The following is a 21473-nucleotide window of genomic DNA, read 5'->3' on the forward strand; positions in this document are numbered from 1 at the left end:
GAGCTATGTAAACACATATTACACAGATCTGTCCATCAGTCCTGAAAGAGGGACACATGAGGAGGAAAGAGGGACAGAGGGAGCTATGTATACACATATTACACAGATCTGTCCATCAGCCCTGAAAAAGGGACACATGAGGAGGAAAGAGGCACAGGGGGAGCTATGTATACACATATTACACAGATCTGTCCATCAGCCCTGAAAGAGGGACACATGAGGAGGAAAGAGGGACAGAGGGAGCTATGTATACACATATTACACAGATCTGTCCATCAGCCCTGAAAGAGGGACACATGAGGAGGAAAGAGGGACAGAGGGAGCTATGTATACACATATTACACAGATCTGTCCATCAGTCCTGAAAGAGGGACAGGGGGACTGGATTCCCAAGGAGGACAGGGTTCCCACACACTTGTTTCATGTGCACGATCACACGCAAACCTTCGCTTAGCAAAGTTATCTTTTACGCTCGCAAAGCGCTGCGCAGGGCGGATCGCGTGATAAGTGCTACGATAGCAATTATCACACTATAGTGAATCAAGCCCCAAGTGTAAATGGGAAGTGTATAGCTACTTTTAGCTGAGCATGCACTGGCTGAGTGCATGTAATTCTACAACCAGAGGCTGCAGTTTGCCCATTTACCTCAAGATGGCAACCTTGCAGACAGGAAGTATTAAAGCCACAGAGAGGATGTGATGTGACATAACAAGACGAGAAGTTGCAGGAAGTGGAAGGAGTCATTGTTAGAAGAGGTAATTGTGTTATTATTATATATTGCACAGAGCAGAGGTCGGGGTGGACATACTTGTTATATATTGGGCAGAGCAGAGGTCGGGGTGGACATACTTGTTATATATTGGGCAGAGCAGAGGTCGGGGTATACATACTTGTTATATATTGGGCAGAGCAGAGGTAAGGGTGGACATACTTGTTATATATTGGGCAGAGCAGAGGTCGGGGTGGCCATACTTGTTATATATTGGGCAGAGCAGAGGTCGGGGTGGACATACTTGTTATATATTAGGCAGAGCAGAGGTCGGGGTGGACATACTTGTTATATATTGGGCAGAGCAGAGGTCGGGGTGGACATACCTGTTATATATTGGGCAGGGCAGAGGTCGGGGTGGGCATACTTGTTATATATTGGGCAGAGCAGAGGTCGGGGTGGACATGCTTGTTATATATTGGGCAGAGCAGAGGTCGGGGGACATGCTTGTTATATATTGGGCAGAGCAGAGGTCGGGGTGGACATACTTGTTATATATTGGGCGGAGCAGAGGTCGGGGTGGACATACTTGTTATATATTGGGCGGAGCAGAGGTCGGGGTGGACATACTTGTTATATATTGGGCAGAGCAGAGGTCGGGGTGGACATACTTGTTATATATTGGGCAGAGCAGAGGTCGGGGGGGACATACCTGTTATATATTGGGCAGAGCAGAGGTCGGGGTGGGCATACTTGTTATATATTGGGCAGAGCAGAGGTCGGGGTGGACATAGTTGTTATATATTGGGCAGAGCAGAGGTCGGGGTGGGAGTACTTGGTATATATTGGGCAGAGCAGAGGTCGGGGTGGTCATACTTGTTATATATTGGGCAGAGCAGAGGTCGGGGTGGACATACTTGTTATATATTGGGCAGGGCAGAGGTCGGGGTGGGCATACTTGTTATATATTGGGCAGAGCAGAGGTCGGGGAGGTCATACTTGTTATATATTGGGCAGGGCAGAGGTCGGGGAGGTCATACTTGTTATATATTGGGCAGAGCAGAGGTCGGGGTGGGCATACTTGTTATAAATTGGGCATAGCAGAGGTCGGGGTGGACATACATGTTATATATTGGGCAGAGCAGAGGTCGGGGTGGACATACTTGTTATATATTGGGCAGAGCAGAGGTCGGGGTGGAAATACTTGTTATATATTGGGCAGAGCAGAGGTCGGGGTAGACATACTTGTTATATATTGGGCAGAGCAGAGGTCGGGGTGGATATACTTGTTATATATTGGGCAGAGCAGAGGTCGGGGTGGACATACTTGTTATATATTGTGCAGAGCAGAGGTCGGGGTGGACATACTTGTTATATATTGGGCAGAGCAGAGGTCGGGGTGGACATACTTGTTATATATTGGGCAGAGCAGAGGTCGGGGTGGACATAGTTGTTATATATTGGGCAGAGCAGAGGTCGGGGTGGCCATACTTGTTATATATTGGGCAGAGCAGAGGTCGGGGTGGCCATACTTGTTATATATTGGGCAGAGCAGAGGTCGGGGTGGACATACTTGTTATATATTGGGCAGAGCAGAGGTGGGGGAGGACATACTTGTTATATATTGGGCAGAGCAGAGGTCGGGGTGGACATTCTTGTTATATATTGGGCAGAGCAGAGGTCGGGGGACATACTGGTTATATATTGGGCAGAGCAGAGGTCGGGGTGGACATACTTGTTATATATTGGGCAGAGCAGAGGTCGGGGTGGACATTGGTCAGAGCAGAGGTCGGGGTGGACATACTTGTTATATATTGGGCAGAGCAGAGGTCGGGGTGGACATACTTGTTATATATTGGGCAGAGCAGAGGTCGGGGTGGACATACTTGTTATATATTGGGCAGAGCAGAGGTCGGGGTGGGCATACTTGTTATAAATTGGGCATAGCAGAGGTCGGGGTGGACATACATGTTATATATTGGGCAGAGCAGAGGTCGGGGTGGACATAGTTGTTATATATTGGGCAGAGCAGAGGTCGGGGTGGACATAGTTGTTATATATTGGGCAGAGCAGAGGTCGGGGTGGGCATACTTGTTATATATTGGGCAGAGCAGAGGTCGGGGTGGACATAGTTGTTATATATTGAGCAGAGCCGAGGTCGGGGTGGGAGTACTTGGTATATATTGGGCAGAGCAGAGGTCGGGGTGGTCATACTTGTTATATATTGGGCAGAGCAGAGGTCGGGGTGGACATACTTGTTATATATTGGGCAGAGCAGAGGTCGGGGTGGACATACTTGTTATATATTGGGCAGAGCAGAGGTCGGGGTGGACATACTTGTTATATATTGGGCAGAGCAGAGGTCGGGGTGGACATACTTGTTATATATTGGGCGGAGCAGAGGTCGGGGTGGGCATACTTGTTATATATTGGGCAGAGCAGAGGTCGGGGGGGACATACTTGTTATATATTGGGCAGAGCAGAGGTCGGGGTGGCCATACTTGTTATATATTGGGCAGAGCAGAGGTCGGGGTGGACATACTTGTTATATATTGGGCAGAGCAGAGGTCGGGGTGGGCATACTTGTTATATATTGGGCAGAGCAGAGGTCGGGGTGGACACACTTGTTATATATTGAGCCGAGCAGAGGTCGGGGTGGTCATACTTGTTATATATTGGGCAGAGCAGAGGTGGGGGAGGACATACCTGTTATATATTGGGCAGAGCAGAGGTCGGGGTGGTCATACTTGTTATATATTGGGCAGAGCAGAGGTCGGGGTGGTCATACTTGTTATATATTGGGCAGAGCAGAGGTCGGGGTGGACATACTTGTTATATATTAGGCAGAGGACGGGGTGGACATGCTTGCTATATATTGGGCAGAGCAGAGGTCGGGGTGGGCATACTTGTTATATATTGGGCAGAGCAGAGGTCGGGGGGGACATACTTGTTATATATTGGGCAGAGCAGAGGTCGGGGTGGCCATACTTGTTATATATTGGGCAGAGCAGAGGTCGGGGTGGACATACTTGTTATATATTGGGCAGAGCAGAGGTCGGGGTGGACATACTTGTTATATATTGGGCAGAACAGAGGTCGGGGTGGACATACTTGTTATATATTGGGCAGGGCAGAGGTCGGGGTGGGCATACTTGTTATATATTGGGCAGAGCAGAGGTCGGGGTGGACATACTTGTTATATATTGGGCAGGGCAGAGGTCGGGGAGGTCATACTTGTTATATATTGGGCAGAGCAGAGGTCGGGGTGGGCATACTTGTTATATATTGGGCAGAGCAGAGGTCGGGGTGGACATACATGTTATATATTGGGCAGAGCAGAGGTCGGGGTGGACATACTTGTTATATATTGGGCAGAGCAGAGGTCGGGGTGGAAATACTTGTTATATATTGGGCAGAGCAGAGGTCGGGGTGGACAAACTTGTTATATATCGGGCAGAGCAGAGGTCGGGGTGGACATACTTGTTATATATTGGGCAGAGCAGAGGTCGGGGTGGTCATACTTGTTATATTTTGGGCGGAGCAGAGGTCGGGGTGGACATACTTGTTATATATTGGGCAGAGCAGAGGTCGGGGTGGACATACTTGTTATATATTGGGCAGAGCAGAGGTCGGGGTGGATATACTTGTTATATATTGGGCAGAGCAGAAGTCGGGGTGGACATACTTGTTATATATTGTGCAGAGCAGAGGTCGGGGTGGACATACTTGTTATATATTGGGCAGAGCAGAGGTCGGGGTGGACATACTTGTTATATATTGGGTAGAGCAGAGGTCGGGGTGGACATACTTGTTATATATCGGGCAGAGCAGAGGTCGGGGTGGACATACTTGTTATATATTGGGCAGAGCAGAGGTCGGGGTGGACATACTTGTTATATATTGGGCAGAGCAGAGGTCGGGGTGGACATACTTGTTATATATTGGGCAGAGCAGAGGTCGGGGTGGACATACTTGTTATATATTGGGCAGAGCAGAGGTCGGGGTGGACATAGTTGTTATATATTGGGCAGAGCAGAGGTCGGGGTGGCCATACTTGTTATATATTGGGCAGAGCAGAGGTCGGGGTGGCCATACTTGTTATATATTGGGCAGAGCAGAGGTCGGGGTGGACATACTTGTTATATATTGGGCAGAGCAGAGGTGGGGGAGGACATACTTGTTATATATTGGGCAGAGCAGAGGTCGGGGTGGACATTCTTGTTATATATTGGGCAGAGCAGAGGTCGGGGGACATACTGGTTATATATTGGGCAGAGCAGAGGTCGGGGTGGACATACTTGTTATATATTGGGCAGAGCAGAGGTCGGGGTGGACATTGGTCAGAGCAGAGGTCGGGGTGGACATACTTGTTATATATTGGGCAGAGCAGAGGTCGGGGTGGACATACTTGTTATATATTGGGCAGAGCAGAGGTCGGGGTGGACATACTTGTTATATATTGGGCAGAGCAGAGGTCGGGGTGGGCATACTTGTTATAAATTGGGCATAGCAGAGGTCGGGGTGGACATACATGTTATATATTGGGCAGAGCAGAGGTCGGGGTGGACATAGTTGTTATATATTGGGCAGAGCAGAGGTCGGGGTGGACATAGTTGTTATATATTGGGCAGAGCAGAGGTCGGGGTGGGCATACTTGTTATATATTGGGCAGAGCAGAGGTCGGGGTGGACATAGTTGTTATATATTGAGCAGAGCAGAGGTCGGGGTGGGAGTACTTGGTATATATTGGGCAGAGCAGAGGTCGGGGTGGTCATACTTGTTATATATTGGGCAGAGCAGAGGTCGGGGTGGACATACTTGTTATATATTGGGCAGAGCAGAGGTCGGGGTGGACATACTTGTTATATATTGGGCAGAGCAGAGGTCGGGGTGGACATACTTGTTATATATTGGGCAGAGCAGAGGTCGGGGTGGACATACTTGTTATATATTGGGCGGAGCAGAGGTCGGGGTGGGCATACTTGTTATATATTGGGCAGAGCAGAGGTCGGGGGGGACATACTTGTTATATATTGGGCAGAGCAGAGGTCGGGGTGGCCATACTTGTTATATATTGGGCAGAGCAGAGGTCGGGGTGGACATACTTGTTATATATTGGGCAGAGCAGAGGTCGGGGTGGGCATACTTGTTATATATTGGGCAGAGCAGAGGTCGGGGTGGACACACTTGTTATATATTGAGCCGAGCAGAGGTCGGGGTGGTCATACTTGTTATATATTGGGCAGAGCAGAGGTGGGGGAGGACATACCTGTTATATATTGGGCAGAGCAGAGGTCGGGGTGGTCATACTTGTTATATATTGGGCAGAGCAGAGGTCGGGGTGGTCATACTTGTTATATATTGGGCAGAGCAGAGGTCGGGGTGGACATACTTGTTATATATTAGGCAGAGGACGGGGTGGACATGCTTGCTATATATTGGGCAGAGCAGAGGTCGGGGTGGGCATACTTGTTATATATTGGGCAGAGCAGAGGTCGGGGGGGACATACTTGTTATATATTGGGCAGAGCAGAGGTCGGGGTGGCCATACTTGTTATATATTGGGCAGAGCAGAGGTCGGGGTGGACATACTTGTTATATATTGGGCAGAGCAGAGGTCGGGGTGGACATACTTGTTATATATTGGGCAGAACAGAGGTCGGGGTGGACATACTTGTTATATATTGGGCAGGGCAGAGGTCGGGGTGGGCATACTTGTTATATATTGGGCAGAGCAGAGGTCGGGGTGGACATACTTGTTATATATTGGGCAGGGCAGAGGTCGGGGAGGTCATACTTGTTATATATTGGGCAGAGCAGAGGTCGGGGTGGGCATACTTGTTATATATTGGGCAGAGCAGAGGTCGGGGTGGACATACATGTTATATATTGGGCAGAGCAGAGGTCGGGGTGGACATACTTGTTATATATTGGGCAGAGCAGAGGTCGGGGTGGAAATACTTGTTATATATTGGGCAGAGCAGAGGTCGGGGTGGACAAACTTGTTATATATCGGGCAGAGCAGAGGTCGGGGTGGACATACTTGTTATATATTGGGCAGAGCAGAGGTCGGGGTGGTCATACTTGTTATATTTTGGGCGGAGCAGAGGTCGGGGTGGACATACTTGTTATATATTGGGCAGAGCAGAGGTCGGGGTGGACATACTTGTTATATATTGGGCAGAGCAGAGGTCGGGGTGGATATACTTGTTATATATTGGGCAGAGCAGAAGTCGGGGTGGACATACTTGTTATATATTGTGCAGAGCAGAGGTCGGGGTGGACATACTTGTTATATATTGGGCAGAGCAGAGGTCGGGGTGGACATACTTGTTATATATTGGGTAGAGCAGAGGTCGGGGTGGACATACTTGTTATATATCGGGCAGAGCAGAGGTCGGGGTGGACATACTTGTTATATATTGGGCAGAGCAGAGGTCGGGGTGGACATACTTGTTATATATTGGGCAGTGCAGAGGTCGGGGTGGTCATACTTGTTATATATTGGGCAGAGCAGAGGTCGGGGTGGACATACTTGTTATATATTGGGCAGAGCAGAGATCGGGGTGGACATACTTGTTATATATTGGGCGGAGCAGAGGTCGGGGTGGACATACTTGTTATATATTGGGCAGAGCAGAGGTCGGGGTGGACATACTTGTTATATATTGGGCAGAGCAGAGGTCGGGGTGGACAGACTTGTTATATATTGGGCAGAGCAGAGGTCGGGGTGGACATACTTGTTATATATTGGGCAGAGCAGAGGTCGGGGTGGGCATACTTGTTATATATTGGGCAGAGCAGAGGTGGGGGAGGACATACTTGTTATATATTGAGCCGAGCAGAGGTCGGGGTGGGCATACCTGTTATATATTGGGCAGAGCAGAGGTGGGGGAGGACATACCTGTTATATATTGGGCAGAGCAGAGGTCGGGGTGGTCATACTTGTTATATATTGGGCAGAGCAGAGGTCGGGGTGGTCATACTTGTTATATATTGGGCAGAGCAGAGGTCGGGGTGGTCATACTTGTTATATATTGGGCAGAGCAGAGGTCGGGGTGGACATACTTGTTATATATCGGGCAGAGCAGAGGTCGGGGCGGACACACTTGTTATATATTGAGCCGAGCAGAGGTCGGGGTGGTCATACTTGTTATATATTGGGCAGAGCAGAGGTGGGGGAGGACATACCTGTTATATATTGGGCAGAGCAGAGGTCGGGGTGGTCATACTTGTTATATATTGGGCAGAGCAGAGGTGGGGGAGGACATACTTGTTATATATTGGGCAGAGCAGAGGTCGGGGTGGACATACTTGTTATATATTGGGCAGGGCAGAGGTCGGGGGACATACTTGTTATATATTGGGCAGAGGTCGGGGGACGTACTTGTTATATATTGGGCAGAGCAGAGGTCGGGGTGGACATTCTTGTTATATATTGGGCAGAGCATAGGTCGGGGTGGACATACTTGTTATATATTGGGCAGAGCAGAGGTCGGGGTGGACATTCTTGTTATATATTGGGCAGAGCAGAGGTCGGGGGACATACTGGTTATATATTGGGCAGGGCAGAGGTCGGGGTGGACATACTTGTTATATATTGGGCAGGGCAGAGGTCGGGGGACGTACTTGTTATATATTGGGCAGAGCAGAGGTCGGGGTGGACATACTTGTTATATATTGGGCAGAGCAGAGGTCGGGGTGGACATACTTGTTATATATTGGGCAGAGCAAAGGTCGGGGTGGGCATACTTGTTATATATTGGGCAGAGCAGAGGTCGGGGTGGACATACTTGTTATATATTGGGCAGAGCAGAGGTCGGGGTGGACATACTTGTTATATATTGGGCAGAGCAGAGGTCGGGGGGGACATACTTGTTATATATTGGGCAGAGCAGAGGTCGGGGTGGTCATACTTGTTATATGTTGGGCAGAGCAGAGGTCGGGGTGGACATACATGTTATATATTGGGCAGGGCAGAGGTCGGGGGACATACTTGTTATATATTGGGCAGAGCAGAGGTCGGGGTGGACATACTTGTTATATATTGTGCAGAGCAGAGGTCGGGGTGGACATACTTGTTATATATTGGGCAGAGCAGAGGTCGGGGTGGACATACTTGTTATATATTGGGCAGAGCAGAGGTCGGGGGACATACTTGTTATATATTGGGCAGGGCAGAGGTCGGGGTGGACATACCTGTTATATATTGGGCAGAGCAGAGGTCGGAGTGGGCATGCTTGTTATATATTGGGCAGAGCAGAGGTCGGGGTGGTCATACTTGTTATATGTTGGGCAGAGCAGAGGTCGGGGTGGACATACTTGTTATATATTGGGCAGAGCAGAGGTCGGGGTGGACATACTTGTTAAATATTGGGCAGAGCAGAGGTTGGGGTGGGCATACTTGTTATATATTGGGCGGAGCAGAGGTCGGGGTGGACATTCTTGTTATATATTGGGCAGAGCAGAGGTCGGGGGGACATACTTGTTATATATCGGGCAGAGCAGAGGTCGGGGTGGACATACTTGTTATATATTGGGCAGTGCAGAGGTCGGGGTGGACATACTTGTTAAATATTGGGCAGAGCAGAGGTCAGGGTGGACATACTTGTTATATATTGGGCAGAGCAGAGGTCGGGGTGGACATGCTTGCTATATATTGAGCAGAGAAGAGGTCGGGGTGGTCATACTTGTTATATATTGGGCAGAGCAGAGGTCGGGGTGGACATGCTTGTTATATATTGGGCAGAGCAGAGGTCGGGGTGGACATGCTTGTTATATATTGGGCAGAGCGGAGGTCGGGGTGGACACACTTGTTATATATTGGGCAGGGCAGAGGTGGGGGTGGTCATACTTGTTATATATTGGGCAGAGCAGAGGTCGGGGTGGACATACTTGTTATATATTGGGCAGGGCAGAGGTGGGGGTGGTCATACTTGTTATATATTGGGCAGAGCAGAGGTCGGGGTGGTCATACTTGTTATATATTGGACAGAGCAGAGGTCGGGGTGGACATACTTGTTATATATCGGGCAGAGCAGAGGTTGGGGTGGACATACTTGTTATATATTGTGCAGGGCAGAGGTGGGGGTGGTCATACTTGTTATATATTGGGCAGAGCAGAGGTCGGGGTGGTCATACTTGTTATATATTGGACAGAGCAGAGGTCGGGGTGGACATACTTGTTATATATTGGGCAGAGCAGAGGTCGGGGTGGACATACTTGTTATATATTGGGCGGAGCAGAGGTCGGGGTGGACACACTTGTTATATATTGGGCAGAGCAGAGGTCGGGGTGGACATACTTGTTATATATTGGGCAGAGCAGAGGTCGGGTGGACATACTTGTTATATATTGGGCAGAGCAGAGGTCGGGTGGACATACTTGTTATATATTGGGCAGAGCAGAGGTCGGGGTGGACATACTTGTTATATATTGGGCAGAGCAGAGGTCGGGGGGGGGGGGGGACATTCTTGTTATATATTGGGCAGAGCAGAGGTCGGGGGACATACTGGTTATATATTGGGCAGTGCAGAGGTCGGGGTAGACATACTTGTTATATATTGGGCAGAGCAGAGGTCGGGGTGGTCATACTGGTTATATATTGGGCAGAGCAGAGGTCGGGGTAGACATACTTGTTATATATTGGGCAGAGCAGAGGTCGGGGTGGACATACTTGTTATATATTGGGCAGAGCAGAGGTCGGGGTGGACATACTTGTTATATATTGGGCAGAGCAGAGGTCGGGGTGGACATACTTGTTATATATTGGGCAGAGCAGAGGTCGGGGTGACATACTTGTTATATATTGGGCAGAGCAGAGGTCGGGGTGGACATACTTGTTATATATTGGGCAGAGCAGAGGTCGGGGTGGACATACTTGTTATATATTGGGCAGAGCAGAGGTCGGGGGGGGGGGGGGGGGACATACTGGTTATATATTGGGCAGAGCAGAGGTCGGGGGGGGGGGGGGACATTCTTGTTATATATTGGGCAGAGCAGAGGTCGGGGGACATACTGGTTATATATTGGGCAGAGCAGAGGTCGGGGTGGACATACTTGTTATATATTGGGCAGAGCAGAGGTCGGGGGGGGGGGGACATACTGGTTATATATTGGGCAGAGCAGAGGTCGGGGTGGACATACTTGTTATATATTGGGCAGAGCAGAGGTCGGGGTGGACATACTTGTTATATATTGGGCAGAACAGAGGTCGGGGTGGACATACTTGTTATATATTGGGCAGAGCAGAGGTCGGGGGGGGGGACATACTTGTTATATATTGGGCAGAGCAGAGGTCTGGGTAGACATACTTGTTATATATTGGGCAGAGCAGACGTCGGGGGGGACATACTTGTTATATATTGGGCAGAGCAGAGGTCGGGGTGGACATTGGTCAGAGCAGAGGTCGGGGTGGACATACTTGTTATATATTGGGCAGAGCAGAGGTCGGGGTGGACATACTTGTTATATATTGGGTAGATAAACACATAGAGACAATGTATTCAGTCAGTGTGTGTTTCCTGCAGATGTATCCAGTAACAGAAACCCACCAGAGAGATGTACAAATGCTCTTTATTCACAGGAATGTCCACCTAGATCTCCCATCATCTGATAAACACATAGAGACAATGTATTCAGTCAGTGTGTTTCCTACAGATGTATCCAGTACTAGAAACCCACCAGAGAGATGTACAGGTCCTCTTTATTCCCAGGATTGTCCACCTAGATCCCCCATCATCTGATAATCACATAGAGACAACGTACTCAGTCAGTGTGTGCGTTTCCTGCAGATGTATCCAGTAACAGAAACCCACCAGAGAGATTTACAGGTCCTCTTTATTCCCAGGATTGTCTAGGTCACACCACCCCCCACCATTATCAGGTAGGTGGGACTGAGGGTCTCCAGAGACACCAAACTGTTCACATTTTATAATATTTCTCACTTTATGCTCTTAGGGTGAAAAACTTCTACATGGAAGTGTTGAGGTTAAAGAGGAAGAAGAAGAGACATATGTGAGGAGTGATCAGCAGTGTATAGAGGAGGGTGACATGATGGGGACAAGTAAAGAGGAAGAAGAGGAGACGTATGTGAGGAGTGATCAGCAGTCTATGGAGGAGGGTTACATAATGGTGAAGATTAAAGAGGAAGAAGAAGAGACATATGTGAGGAGTGATCAGCAGTGTATAGAGGAGGGTGACATGATGGGGACAAGTAAAGAGGAAGAAGAGGAGACGTATGTGAGGAGTGATCAGCAGTCTATGGAGGAGGGTTACATAATGGTGAAGATTAAAGAGGAAGAAGAAGAGACGTATGTGAGGAGTGATCAGCAGTCTATGGAGGAGGGTGACATAATGGTGAAAATTAAAGAGGAAGAAGAAGAGACGTATGCGAGGAGTGATCAGCAGTCTATGGAGGAGGGTGACATAATGGTGAAAATTAAAGAGGAAGAAGAAGATACAGATGTGAGGAGTTATCCGCAGTCTATGGAGGAGGGTGACATGATGAGGACAAGTAAAGAGGAAGAAGAAGAGACGTATGTGAGGAGTGATCAGCAGTCTATGGAGGAGGGTGACATGATGAGGACAAGTAAAGAGGGAGAAGAAGAGACGGATGTGAGGAGTGATCAGCAGTCTATGGAGGAGGGTGACATGATGAGGACAAGTAAAGAGGAAGAAGAAGAGACATATGTGAGGAGTGATCAGCAGTCTATGGAGGAGGGTGACATGATGAGGACAAGTAAAGAGGAAGAAGAGACATATGTGAGGAGTGATCAGCAGTGTATGGAGGAGGGTGACATGATGAGGACATGTAAAGAGGAAGAAGAGACGTATGTGAGGAGTGATCAGCAGTCTGTGGAGGAGGGAGACATGATGAAGACAAGTAAAGAGGAAGAAGAAGAGACATATGTGAGGAGTGATCAGCAGTGTATGGAGGAGGGAGACATGATGGGGACAAGTAAAGAGGAAGAAGAAGAGAAATATGTGAGGAGTGATCAGCAGTCTATAGAGGAGGGTGACATGATGAGGACATGTAAAGAGGAAGAAGAGACGTATGTGAGGAGTGATCAGCAGTCTATGGAGGAGGGTGACATGATGAGGACAAGTAAAGAGAAGGACACAGTTACAGAGGGCAGAAGAGGTTAGTCATCAGCATTATTCTTAACTTATAATTATATTGAAAGTGTTTGGTTTGCACTCAGCAGTTTTCTGGTCGCTGGAAGATGATGTGCAGTGTGACGGCTCCCAGAGGGAGACACTGAACTAGCAATCGCTGAAGTAAATAAACCCCACAATACCTGTTCATATAACATTGCTTCCTATACTTTAGCACTGTAAATATACACTTCATATGACATAAACACATTTACACATTACATCACAAAGCTACTAAACATATACAGGACCATTCCTCAACTTAGCAGTGACCCAGACAGCAATGAAAACCACTGAGGCCCCGTTCACAGCGCGATGTTGTGGTGCAGCCTGAAGGGGGCATCGGAATGCAGAAAGTCACACTGCAATGTTAACCTTCCTGGCGGTAAGCCCGAGCTGAGCTCGGGCTATGCCCCCGGAAGGCACCGCTCAGGCCCCGCTGGGCCGATTTGCATAATTTTTTTTTTTTGCTCGCAGCTAGCACTTTGCTGGCTGCGTGTGCAATCCGATCGCCGCCGCTATCCATCGCGCCGCACCTGCCCTCCCCAGACCCCTTTCGCTGCCTGGCCAATCAGTGCCAGGCAGCGCTGTGGAGTGGATCGGAGTCCCCTTTGACGTCACGACGTCGAGGACATCGTTGACATCATCCCGCCCGTCGCCATGGCGATGGGGGAAGCCCTCTAGGAGATCCCATTTTTTGAAGGGGCTGGGGGGATGCTGCTGAGCAGCGGCTATCATGTAGCGAGACCTTGTCTCACTACATGAAAAAGAAAAAAAATGCTTTGCTGCCCCCTGGCGGATTTTAATAAACCGCCAGGAGGGTTAAAGGATACCCGAGGTGACATGTGACATGATGAGATAGACATGGGTATGTACATTGCCAAGCACACAAATAACTAGGCTGTGTTCCTTTTTTTCCTGTGCCTGAAAGAGTTAAATATCAGGTATGTAGAAGGCTGACTCAATCTGGACTCAGACAGGAAGTGACTACAGTGTGACCCTCACTGATAAGAAATTCCAACTATAAAACACTTTCCTAGCAGAAAATGGCTTCTGAAAGCAGGAAAGAGATAAAAAGGGTCAATAGTTCATAGATTTTAGCTCTGGCATACTTCAATGAATGTGTCTTTGAGCAACAACAATAAAACAGTTAAAACTTAAAGTAGATTTAAACATAAAATAAAATTATGGAATGTCTTAAAAAGTCATTTTTTAGGAGAAGGAAGATAGATACAATCGTTTTTCATTAGTTAATTTTCGCCTCGGGTGTCCTTAAAATCTATGCCATGTTCAGAGTGCATGTAGTGCGATGCTCTCCAACAGACTACAGTACTCCAGCGCACAGCATGCAGTGTTACCGCATAGCATGTGTTTACACAGAGACAGTGAAGAATACTTTTCATTGCCTATATGCTTCACTAAATGCGACACAAAGGATGCATGATGCGCTGTGCGACTTTTATTTTTGTTCCTTTTGCATTTCTGTTTTTATTATTTGCGTCTTATTGACCATCCCTAATGGAGACATCTGAACATGCTGCTGAATGTCACACACATTGTTACAGAGAGGCGGGGATCACACCTGAGACGCCTTTTCTGCAGGCGTTAGAGAAGGCACTTGAGCTGACAGTAGCTGACTGTTGGTAACAGGAATGTCACACACATTGTTACAGAGAGGCGGGGATCACACCTGAGACGCCTTTTCTGCAGGCGTTAGAGAACGCACTTGAGCTGACAGTAGCTGACTGTTGGTAACAGGAATGTCACACCCATTGTTACAGAGAGGCGGGATCACACCTGAGACGCCTTTTCTGCAGCCGTTAGAGAACGCACTTGAGCTGACAGTAGCTGACTGTTGGTAACAGGAATGTCACACACATTGTTACAGAGAGGCGGGATCACACCTGAGACGCCTTTTCTGCAGGCGTTAGAGAAGGCACTTGAGCTGACAGTAGCTGACTGTTGGTAACAGGAATGGCACACACGTTGTTACAGAGAGGCGGGGATCACACCTGAGATGCCTTTTCTGCAGGCGTTAGAGAAGGCACTTGAGCTGACAGTAGCTGACTGTTGGTAACAGGAATGGCACACACATTGTTACAGAGAGGCGGGGATCACACCTGAGACGCCTTTTCTGCAGGCGTTAGGGAACACACTTGAGCTGACGGTAGCTGACTGTTGGTAACAGGAATGTCGCACACATTGTTACAGAGAGGCGGGATCACACCTGAGACGCCTTTTCTGCAGGCGTTAGAGAACGCACTTGAGCTGACAGTAGCTGACTGTTGGTAACAGGAATGGCACACACATTGTTACAGAGAGGCGGGGATCACACCTGAGACGCCTTTTCTGCAGCCGTTAGAGAACACACTTGAGCTGACAGTAGCTGACTGTTAGTAATGGGAATGTCACACACATTGTTACAGAGAGGCGGGATCACACCTGAGACGCCTTTTCTGCAGGCGTTAGAGAACGCACTTGAGCTGACAGTAGCTGACTGTTGGTAACAGGAATGGCACACACATTGTTACAGAGAGGCGGGATTACACCTGAGACGCCTTTTCTGCAGCTGTTAGAGAACACACTTGAGCTGACAGTAGCTGACTGTTGGTAACAGGAATGTCACACACATTGTTACAGAGAGGCGGGGATCACACCTGAGACGCCTTTTCTGCAGGCGTTAGAGAAGGCACTTGAGCTGACAGTAGCTGACTGTTGGTAACAGGAATGGCACACACATTGTTACAGAGAGGCGGGGATCACACCTGAGACGCCTTTTCTGCAGGCGTTAGGGAACACACTTGAGCTGACGGTAGCTGACTGTTGGTAACAGGAATGTCGCACACATTGTTACAGAGAGGCGGGATCACACCTGAGACGCCTTTTCTGCAGCCGTTAGAGAACGCACTTGAGCTGACAGTAGCGGACTGTTGGTAACAGGAATGTCACACACATTGTTACAGAGAGGCGGGATCACACCTGAGACGCCTTTTCTGCAGCCGTTAGAGAACGCACTTGAGCTGACAGTAGCGGACTGTTGGTAACAGGAATGTCACACACATTGTTACAGAGAGGCGGGATCACACCTGAGACGCCTTTTCTGCAGGCGTTAGAGAACGCACTTGAGCTGACAGTAGCTGACTGTTGGTAACAGGAATGTCACACACATTGTTACAGAGAGGCGGGATCACACCTGAGACGCCTTTTCTGCAGGCGTTAGAGAACGCACTTGAGCTGACAGTAGCTGACTGTTGGTAACAGGAATGTCGCACACATTGTTACAGAGAGGCGGGATCACACCTGAGACGCCTTTTCTGCAGCCGTTAGAGAACGCACTTGAGCTGACAGTAGCGGACTGTTGGTAACAGGAATGTCACACACATTGTTACAGAGAGGCGGGATCACACCTGAGACGCCTTTTCTGCAGGCGTTAGAGAACGCACATGAGCTGACAGTAGCTGACTGTTGGTAACAGGAATGGCACACACATTGTTACAGAGAGGCGGGATCACACCTGAGACGCCTTTTCTGCAGCCGTTAGAGAACGCACTTGAGCTGACAGTAGCTGACTGTTGGTAACAGGAATGGCACACACATTGTTACAGAGAGGCGGGGTCACACCTGAGACACCTTTTCTGCAGGCGTTAGAGAACACACTTGAGCTGACAGTAGCTGACTGTTGGTAACAGGAATGGCACACACATTGTTACAGAGAGGCGGGATCACACCTGAGACGCCTTTTCTGCAGCTGTTAGAGAACACACTTGAGCTGACAGTAGCTGACTGTTGGTAACAGGAATGTCACACACATTGTTACAGAGAGGCGGGATCACACCTGAGACGCCTTTTCTGCTGCCGTTAGAGAACGCACTTGAGCTGACAGTAGCTGACTGTTGGTAACAGGAATGGCACACACATTGTTACAGAGAGGCTGGGATCACACCTGAGACGCCTTTTCTGCAGGCGTTAGAGAACACACTTGAGCTGACAGTAGCTGGCTGTTCGTAACAGGAATGGCACATACATTGTTACAGAGAGGCGGGATCACACCTGAGACGCCTTTTCTGCAGGCGTTAGAGAACGCACATGAGCTGACAGTAGCTGACTGTTGGTAACAGGAATGTCACACACATTGTTACAGAGAGGCGGGATCACACCTGAGACGCCTTTTCTGCAGTCGTTAGAGAAGGCACTTGAGCTGACAGTAGCTGACTGTTGGTAACAGGAATGGCACACACATTGTTACAGAGAGGCGGGATCACACCTGAGACGCCTTTTCTGCAGTCGTTAGAGAAGGCACTTGAGCTGACAGTAGCTGACTGTTGGTAACAGGAATGTCACACACATTGTTACAGAGAGGCGGGATCACACCTGAGACGCCTTTTCTGCAGTCGTTAGAGAAGGCACTTGAGCTGACAGTAGCTGACTGTTGGTAACAGGAATGTCACACACATTGTTACAGAGAGGCGGGATCACACCTGAGACGCCTTTTCTGCAGTCGTTAGAGAAGGCACTTGAGCTGACAGTAGCTGACTGTTGGTAACAGGAATGGCACACACATTGTTACAGAGAGGCGGGATCACACCTGAGACGCCTTTTCTGCAGTCGTTAGAGAAGGCACTTGAGCTGACAGTAGCTGACTGTTGGTAACAGGAATGTCACACACATTGTTACAGAGAGGCGGGATCACACCTGAGACGCCTTTTCTGCAGCCGTTAGAGAAGGCACATGAGCTGACAGTAGCTGACTGTTGGTAACAGGAATGTCACACACATTGTTACAGAGAGGCGGGATCACACCTGAGACGCCTTTTCTGCAGTCGTTAGAGAAGGCACTTGAGCTGACAGTAGCTGACTGTTGGTAACAGGAATGGCACACACATTGTTACAGAGAGGCGGGATCACACCTGAGACGCCTTTTCTGCAGTCGTTAGAGAAGGCACTTGAGCTGACAGTAGCTGACTGTTGGTAACAGGAATGGCACATACATTGTTACAGAGAGGCGGGATCACACCTGAGACGCCTTTTCTGCAGTCGTTAGAGAAGGCACTTGAGCTGACAGTAGCTGACTGTTGGTAACAGGAATGTCACACACATTGTTACAGAGAGGCGGGGTCACACCTGAGACACCTTTTCTGCAGGCGTTAGAGAACACACTTGAGCTGACAGTAGCTGACTGTTGGTAACAGGAATGTCACACACATTGTTACAGAGAGGCGGGGATCACACCTGAGACGACTTTTCTGCAGCCGTTAGAGAACGCACTTGAGCTGACAGTAGCTGGCTGTTGGTAACAGGAATGGTACACACATTGTTACAGAGAGGCAGGGTCACACCTGAGACGCCTTTTCTGCAGGCGTTAGGGAACGCACTTGAGCTGACAGTAGCTGACTGTTGGTAACAGGAATGGTACACACATTGTTACAGAGAGGCGGGGTCACACCTGAGACGCCTTTTCTGCAGGCGTTAGGGAACGCACTTGAGCTGACAGTAGCTGACTGTTGGTAACAGGAATGTCACACACATTGTTACAGAGAGGCGGGATCACACCTGAGACACCATTTCTGCAGGCGTTAGAGAACACACATGAGCTGACAGTGGCTGACTGTTGGTAACAGGAATGTCACACACATTGTTACAGAGAGGCGGGGATCACACCTGAGACACCATTTCTGCAGGCGTTAGAGAACACACTTGAGCTGACAGTAGCTGACTGTTGGTAACAGGAATGGCACACACATTGTTACAGAGAGGCGGGATTACACCTGAGACGCCTTTTCTGCAGCTGTTAGAGAACACACTTGAGCTGACAGTAGCTGACTGTTGGTAACAGGAATGTCACACACATTGTTACAGAGAGGCGGGGATCACACCTGAGACGCCTTTTCTGCAGGCGTTAGAGAAGGCACTTGAGCTGACAGTAGCTGACTGTTGGTAACAGGAATGGCACACACATTGTTACAGAGAGGCGGGGATCACACCTGAGACGCCTTTTCTGCAGGCGTTAGGGAACACACTTGAGCTGACGGTAGCTGACTGTTGGTAACAGGAATGTCGCACACATTGTTACAGAGAGGCGGGATCACACCTGAGACGCCTTTTCTGCAGCCGTTAGAGAACGCACTTGAGCTGACAGTAGCGGACTGTTGGTAACAGGAATGTCACACACATTGTTACAGAGAGGCGGGATCACACCTGAGACGCCTTTTCTGCAGCCGTTAGAGAACGCACTTGAGCTGACAGTAGCGGACTGTTGGTAACAGGAATGTCACACACATTGTTACAGAGAGGCGGGATCACACCTGAGACGCCTTTTCTGCAGGCGTTAGAGAACGCACTTGAGCTGACAGTAGCTGACTGTTGGTAACAGGAATGTCGCACACATTGTTACAGAGAGGCGGGATCACACCTGAGACGCCTTTTCTGCAGCCGTTAGAGAACGCACTTGAGCTGACAGTAGCGGACTGTTGGTAACAGGAATGTCACACACATTGTTACAGAGAGGCGGGATCACACCTGAGACGCCTTTTCTGCAGGCGTTAGAGAACGCACATGAGCTGACAGTAGCTGACTGTTGGTAACAGGAATGGCACACACATTGTTACAGAGAGGCGGGATCACACCTGAGACGCCTTTTCTGCAGCCGTTAGAGAACGCACTTGAGCTGACAGTAGCTGACTGTTGGTAACAGGAATGTCACACACATTGTTACAGAGAGGCGGGATCACACCTGAGACACCTTTTCTGCAGGCGTTAGAGAACGCACATGAGCTGACAGTAGCTGACTGTTGGTAACAGGAATGGCACACACATTGTTACAGAGAGGCGGGATCACACCTGAGACGCCTTTTCTGCAGCCGTTAGAGAACGCACTTGAGCTGACAGTAGCTGACTGTTGGTAACAGGAATGGCACACACATTGTTACAGAGAGGCGGGGTCACACCTGAGACGCCTTTTCTGCAGGCGTTAGAGAACGCACATGAGCTGACAGTAGCTGACTGTTGGTAACAGGAATGTCACACACATTGTTACAGAGAGGCGGGATCACACCTGAGACGCCTTTTCTGCAGGCGTTAGGGAACACACTTGAGCTGACAGTAGCTGACTGTTGGTAACAGGAATGGCACACACATTGTTACAGAGAGGCGGGATCACACCTGAGACGCCTTTTCTGCAGCTGTTAGAGAACACACTTGAGCTGACAGTAGCTGACTGTTGGTAACAGGAATGTCACACACATTGTTACAGAGAGGCGGGATCACACCTGAGACGCCTTTTCTGCTGCCGTTAGAGAACGCACTTGAGCTGACAGTAGCTGACTGTTGGTAACAGGAATGGCACACACATTGTTACAGAGAGGCTGGGATCACACCTGAGACGCCTTTTCTGCAGGCGTTAGAGAACACACTTGAGCTGACAGTAGCTGGCTGTTCGTAACAGGAATGGCACATACATTGTTACAGAGAGGCGGGATCACACCTGAGACGCCTTTTCTGCAGGCGTTAGAGAACGCACATGAGCTGACAGTAGCTGACTGTTGGTAACAGGAATGTCACACACATTGTTACAGAGAGGCGGGATCACACCTGAGACGCCTTTTCTGCAGTCGTTAGAGAAGGCACTTGAGCTGACAGTAGCTGACTGTTGGTAACAGGAATGTCACACACATTGTTACAGAGAGGCGGGATCACACCTGAGACGCCTTTTCTGCAGTCGTTAGAGAAGGCACTTGAGCTGACAGTAGCTGACTGTTGGTAACAGGAATGGCACACACATTGTTACAGAGAGGCGGGATCACACCTGAGACGCCTTTTCTGCAGTCGTTAGAGAAGGCACTTGAGCTGACAGTAGCTGACTGTTGGTAACAGGAATGTCACACACATTGTTACAGAGAGGCGGGATCACACCTGAGACGCCTTTTCTGCAGCCGTTAGAGAAGGCACATGAGCTGACAGTAGCTGACTGTTGGTAACAGGAATGTCACACACATTGTTACAGAGAGGCGGGATCACACCTGAGACGCCTTTTCTGCAGTCGTTAGAGAAGGCACTTGAGCTGACAGTAGCTGACTGTTGGTAACAGGAATGGCACACACATTGTTACAGAGAGGCGGGATCACACCTGAGACGCCTTTTCTGCAGTCGTTAGAGAAGGCACTTGAGCTGACAGTAGCTGACTGTTGGTAACAGGAATGGCACATACATTGTTACAGAGAGGCGGGATCACACCTGAGACGCCTTTTCTGCAGTCGTTAGAGAAGGCACTTGAGCTGACAGTAGCTGACTGTTGGTAACAGGAATGTCACACACATTGTTACAGAGAGGCGGGGTCACACCTGAGACACCTTTTCTGCAGGCGTTAGAGAACACACTTGAGCTGACAGTAGCTGACTGTTGGTAACAGGAATGTCACACACATTGTTACAGAGAGGCGGGGATCACACCTGAGACGACTTTTCTGCAGCCGTTAGAGAACGCACTTGAGCTGACAGTAGCTGGCTGTTGGTAACAGGAATGGTACACACATTGTTACAGAGAGGCAGGGTCACACCTGAGACGCCTTTTCTGCAGGCGTTAGGGAACGCACTTGAGCTGACAGTAGCTGACT

At 49.1% G+C, this 21473-nt stretch overlaps 1 protein-coding gene across 1 annotated transcript in view; it reads left to right on the forward strand.

Moving 5' to 3' along the window:
- LOC137537288 (uncharacterized) overlaps positions 1-21473 on the forward strand; it is a 96635-nt gene that overhangs the window by 61899 nt on the left and 13263 nt on the right. Inside the window, exons 10-11 of the mRNA XM_068259366.1 lie at positions 722-755; positions 11670-12852. Of these exons, the coding sequence (XP_068115467.1) occupies positions 722-755; positions 11670-12852 (1217 nt within the window). The remainder of the gene's footprint in view (positions 1-721; positions 756-11669; positions 12853-21473) is intronic.

The sequence above is a fragment of the Hyperolius riggenbachi genome, chromosome 10, assembly GCF_040937935.1.
Source record: "Hyperolius riggenbachi isolate aHypRig1 chromosome 10, aHypRig1.pri, whole genome shotgun sequence".
Lineage (NCBI taxonomy): Eukaryota > Metazoa > Chordata > Amphibia > Anura > Hyperoliidae > Hyperolius > Hyperolius riggenbachi.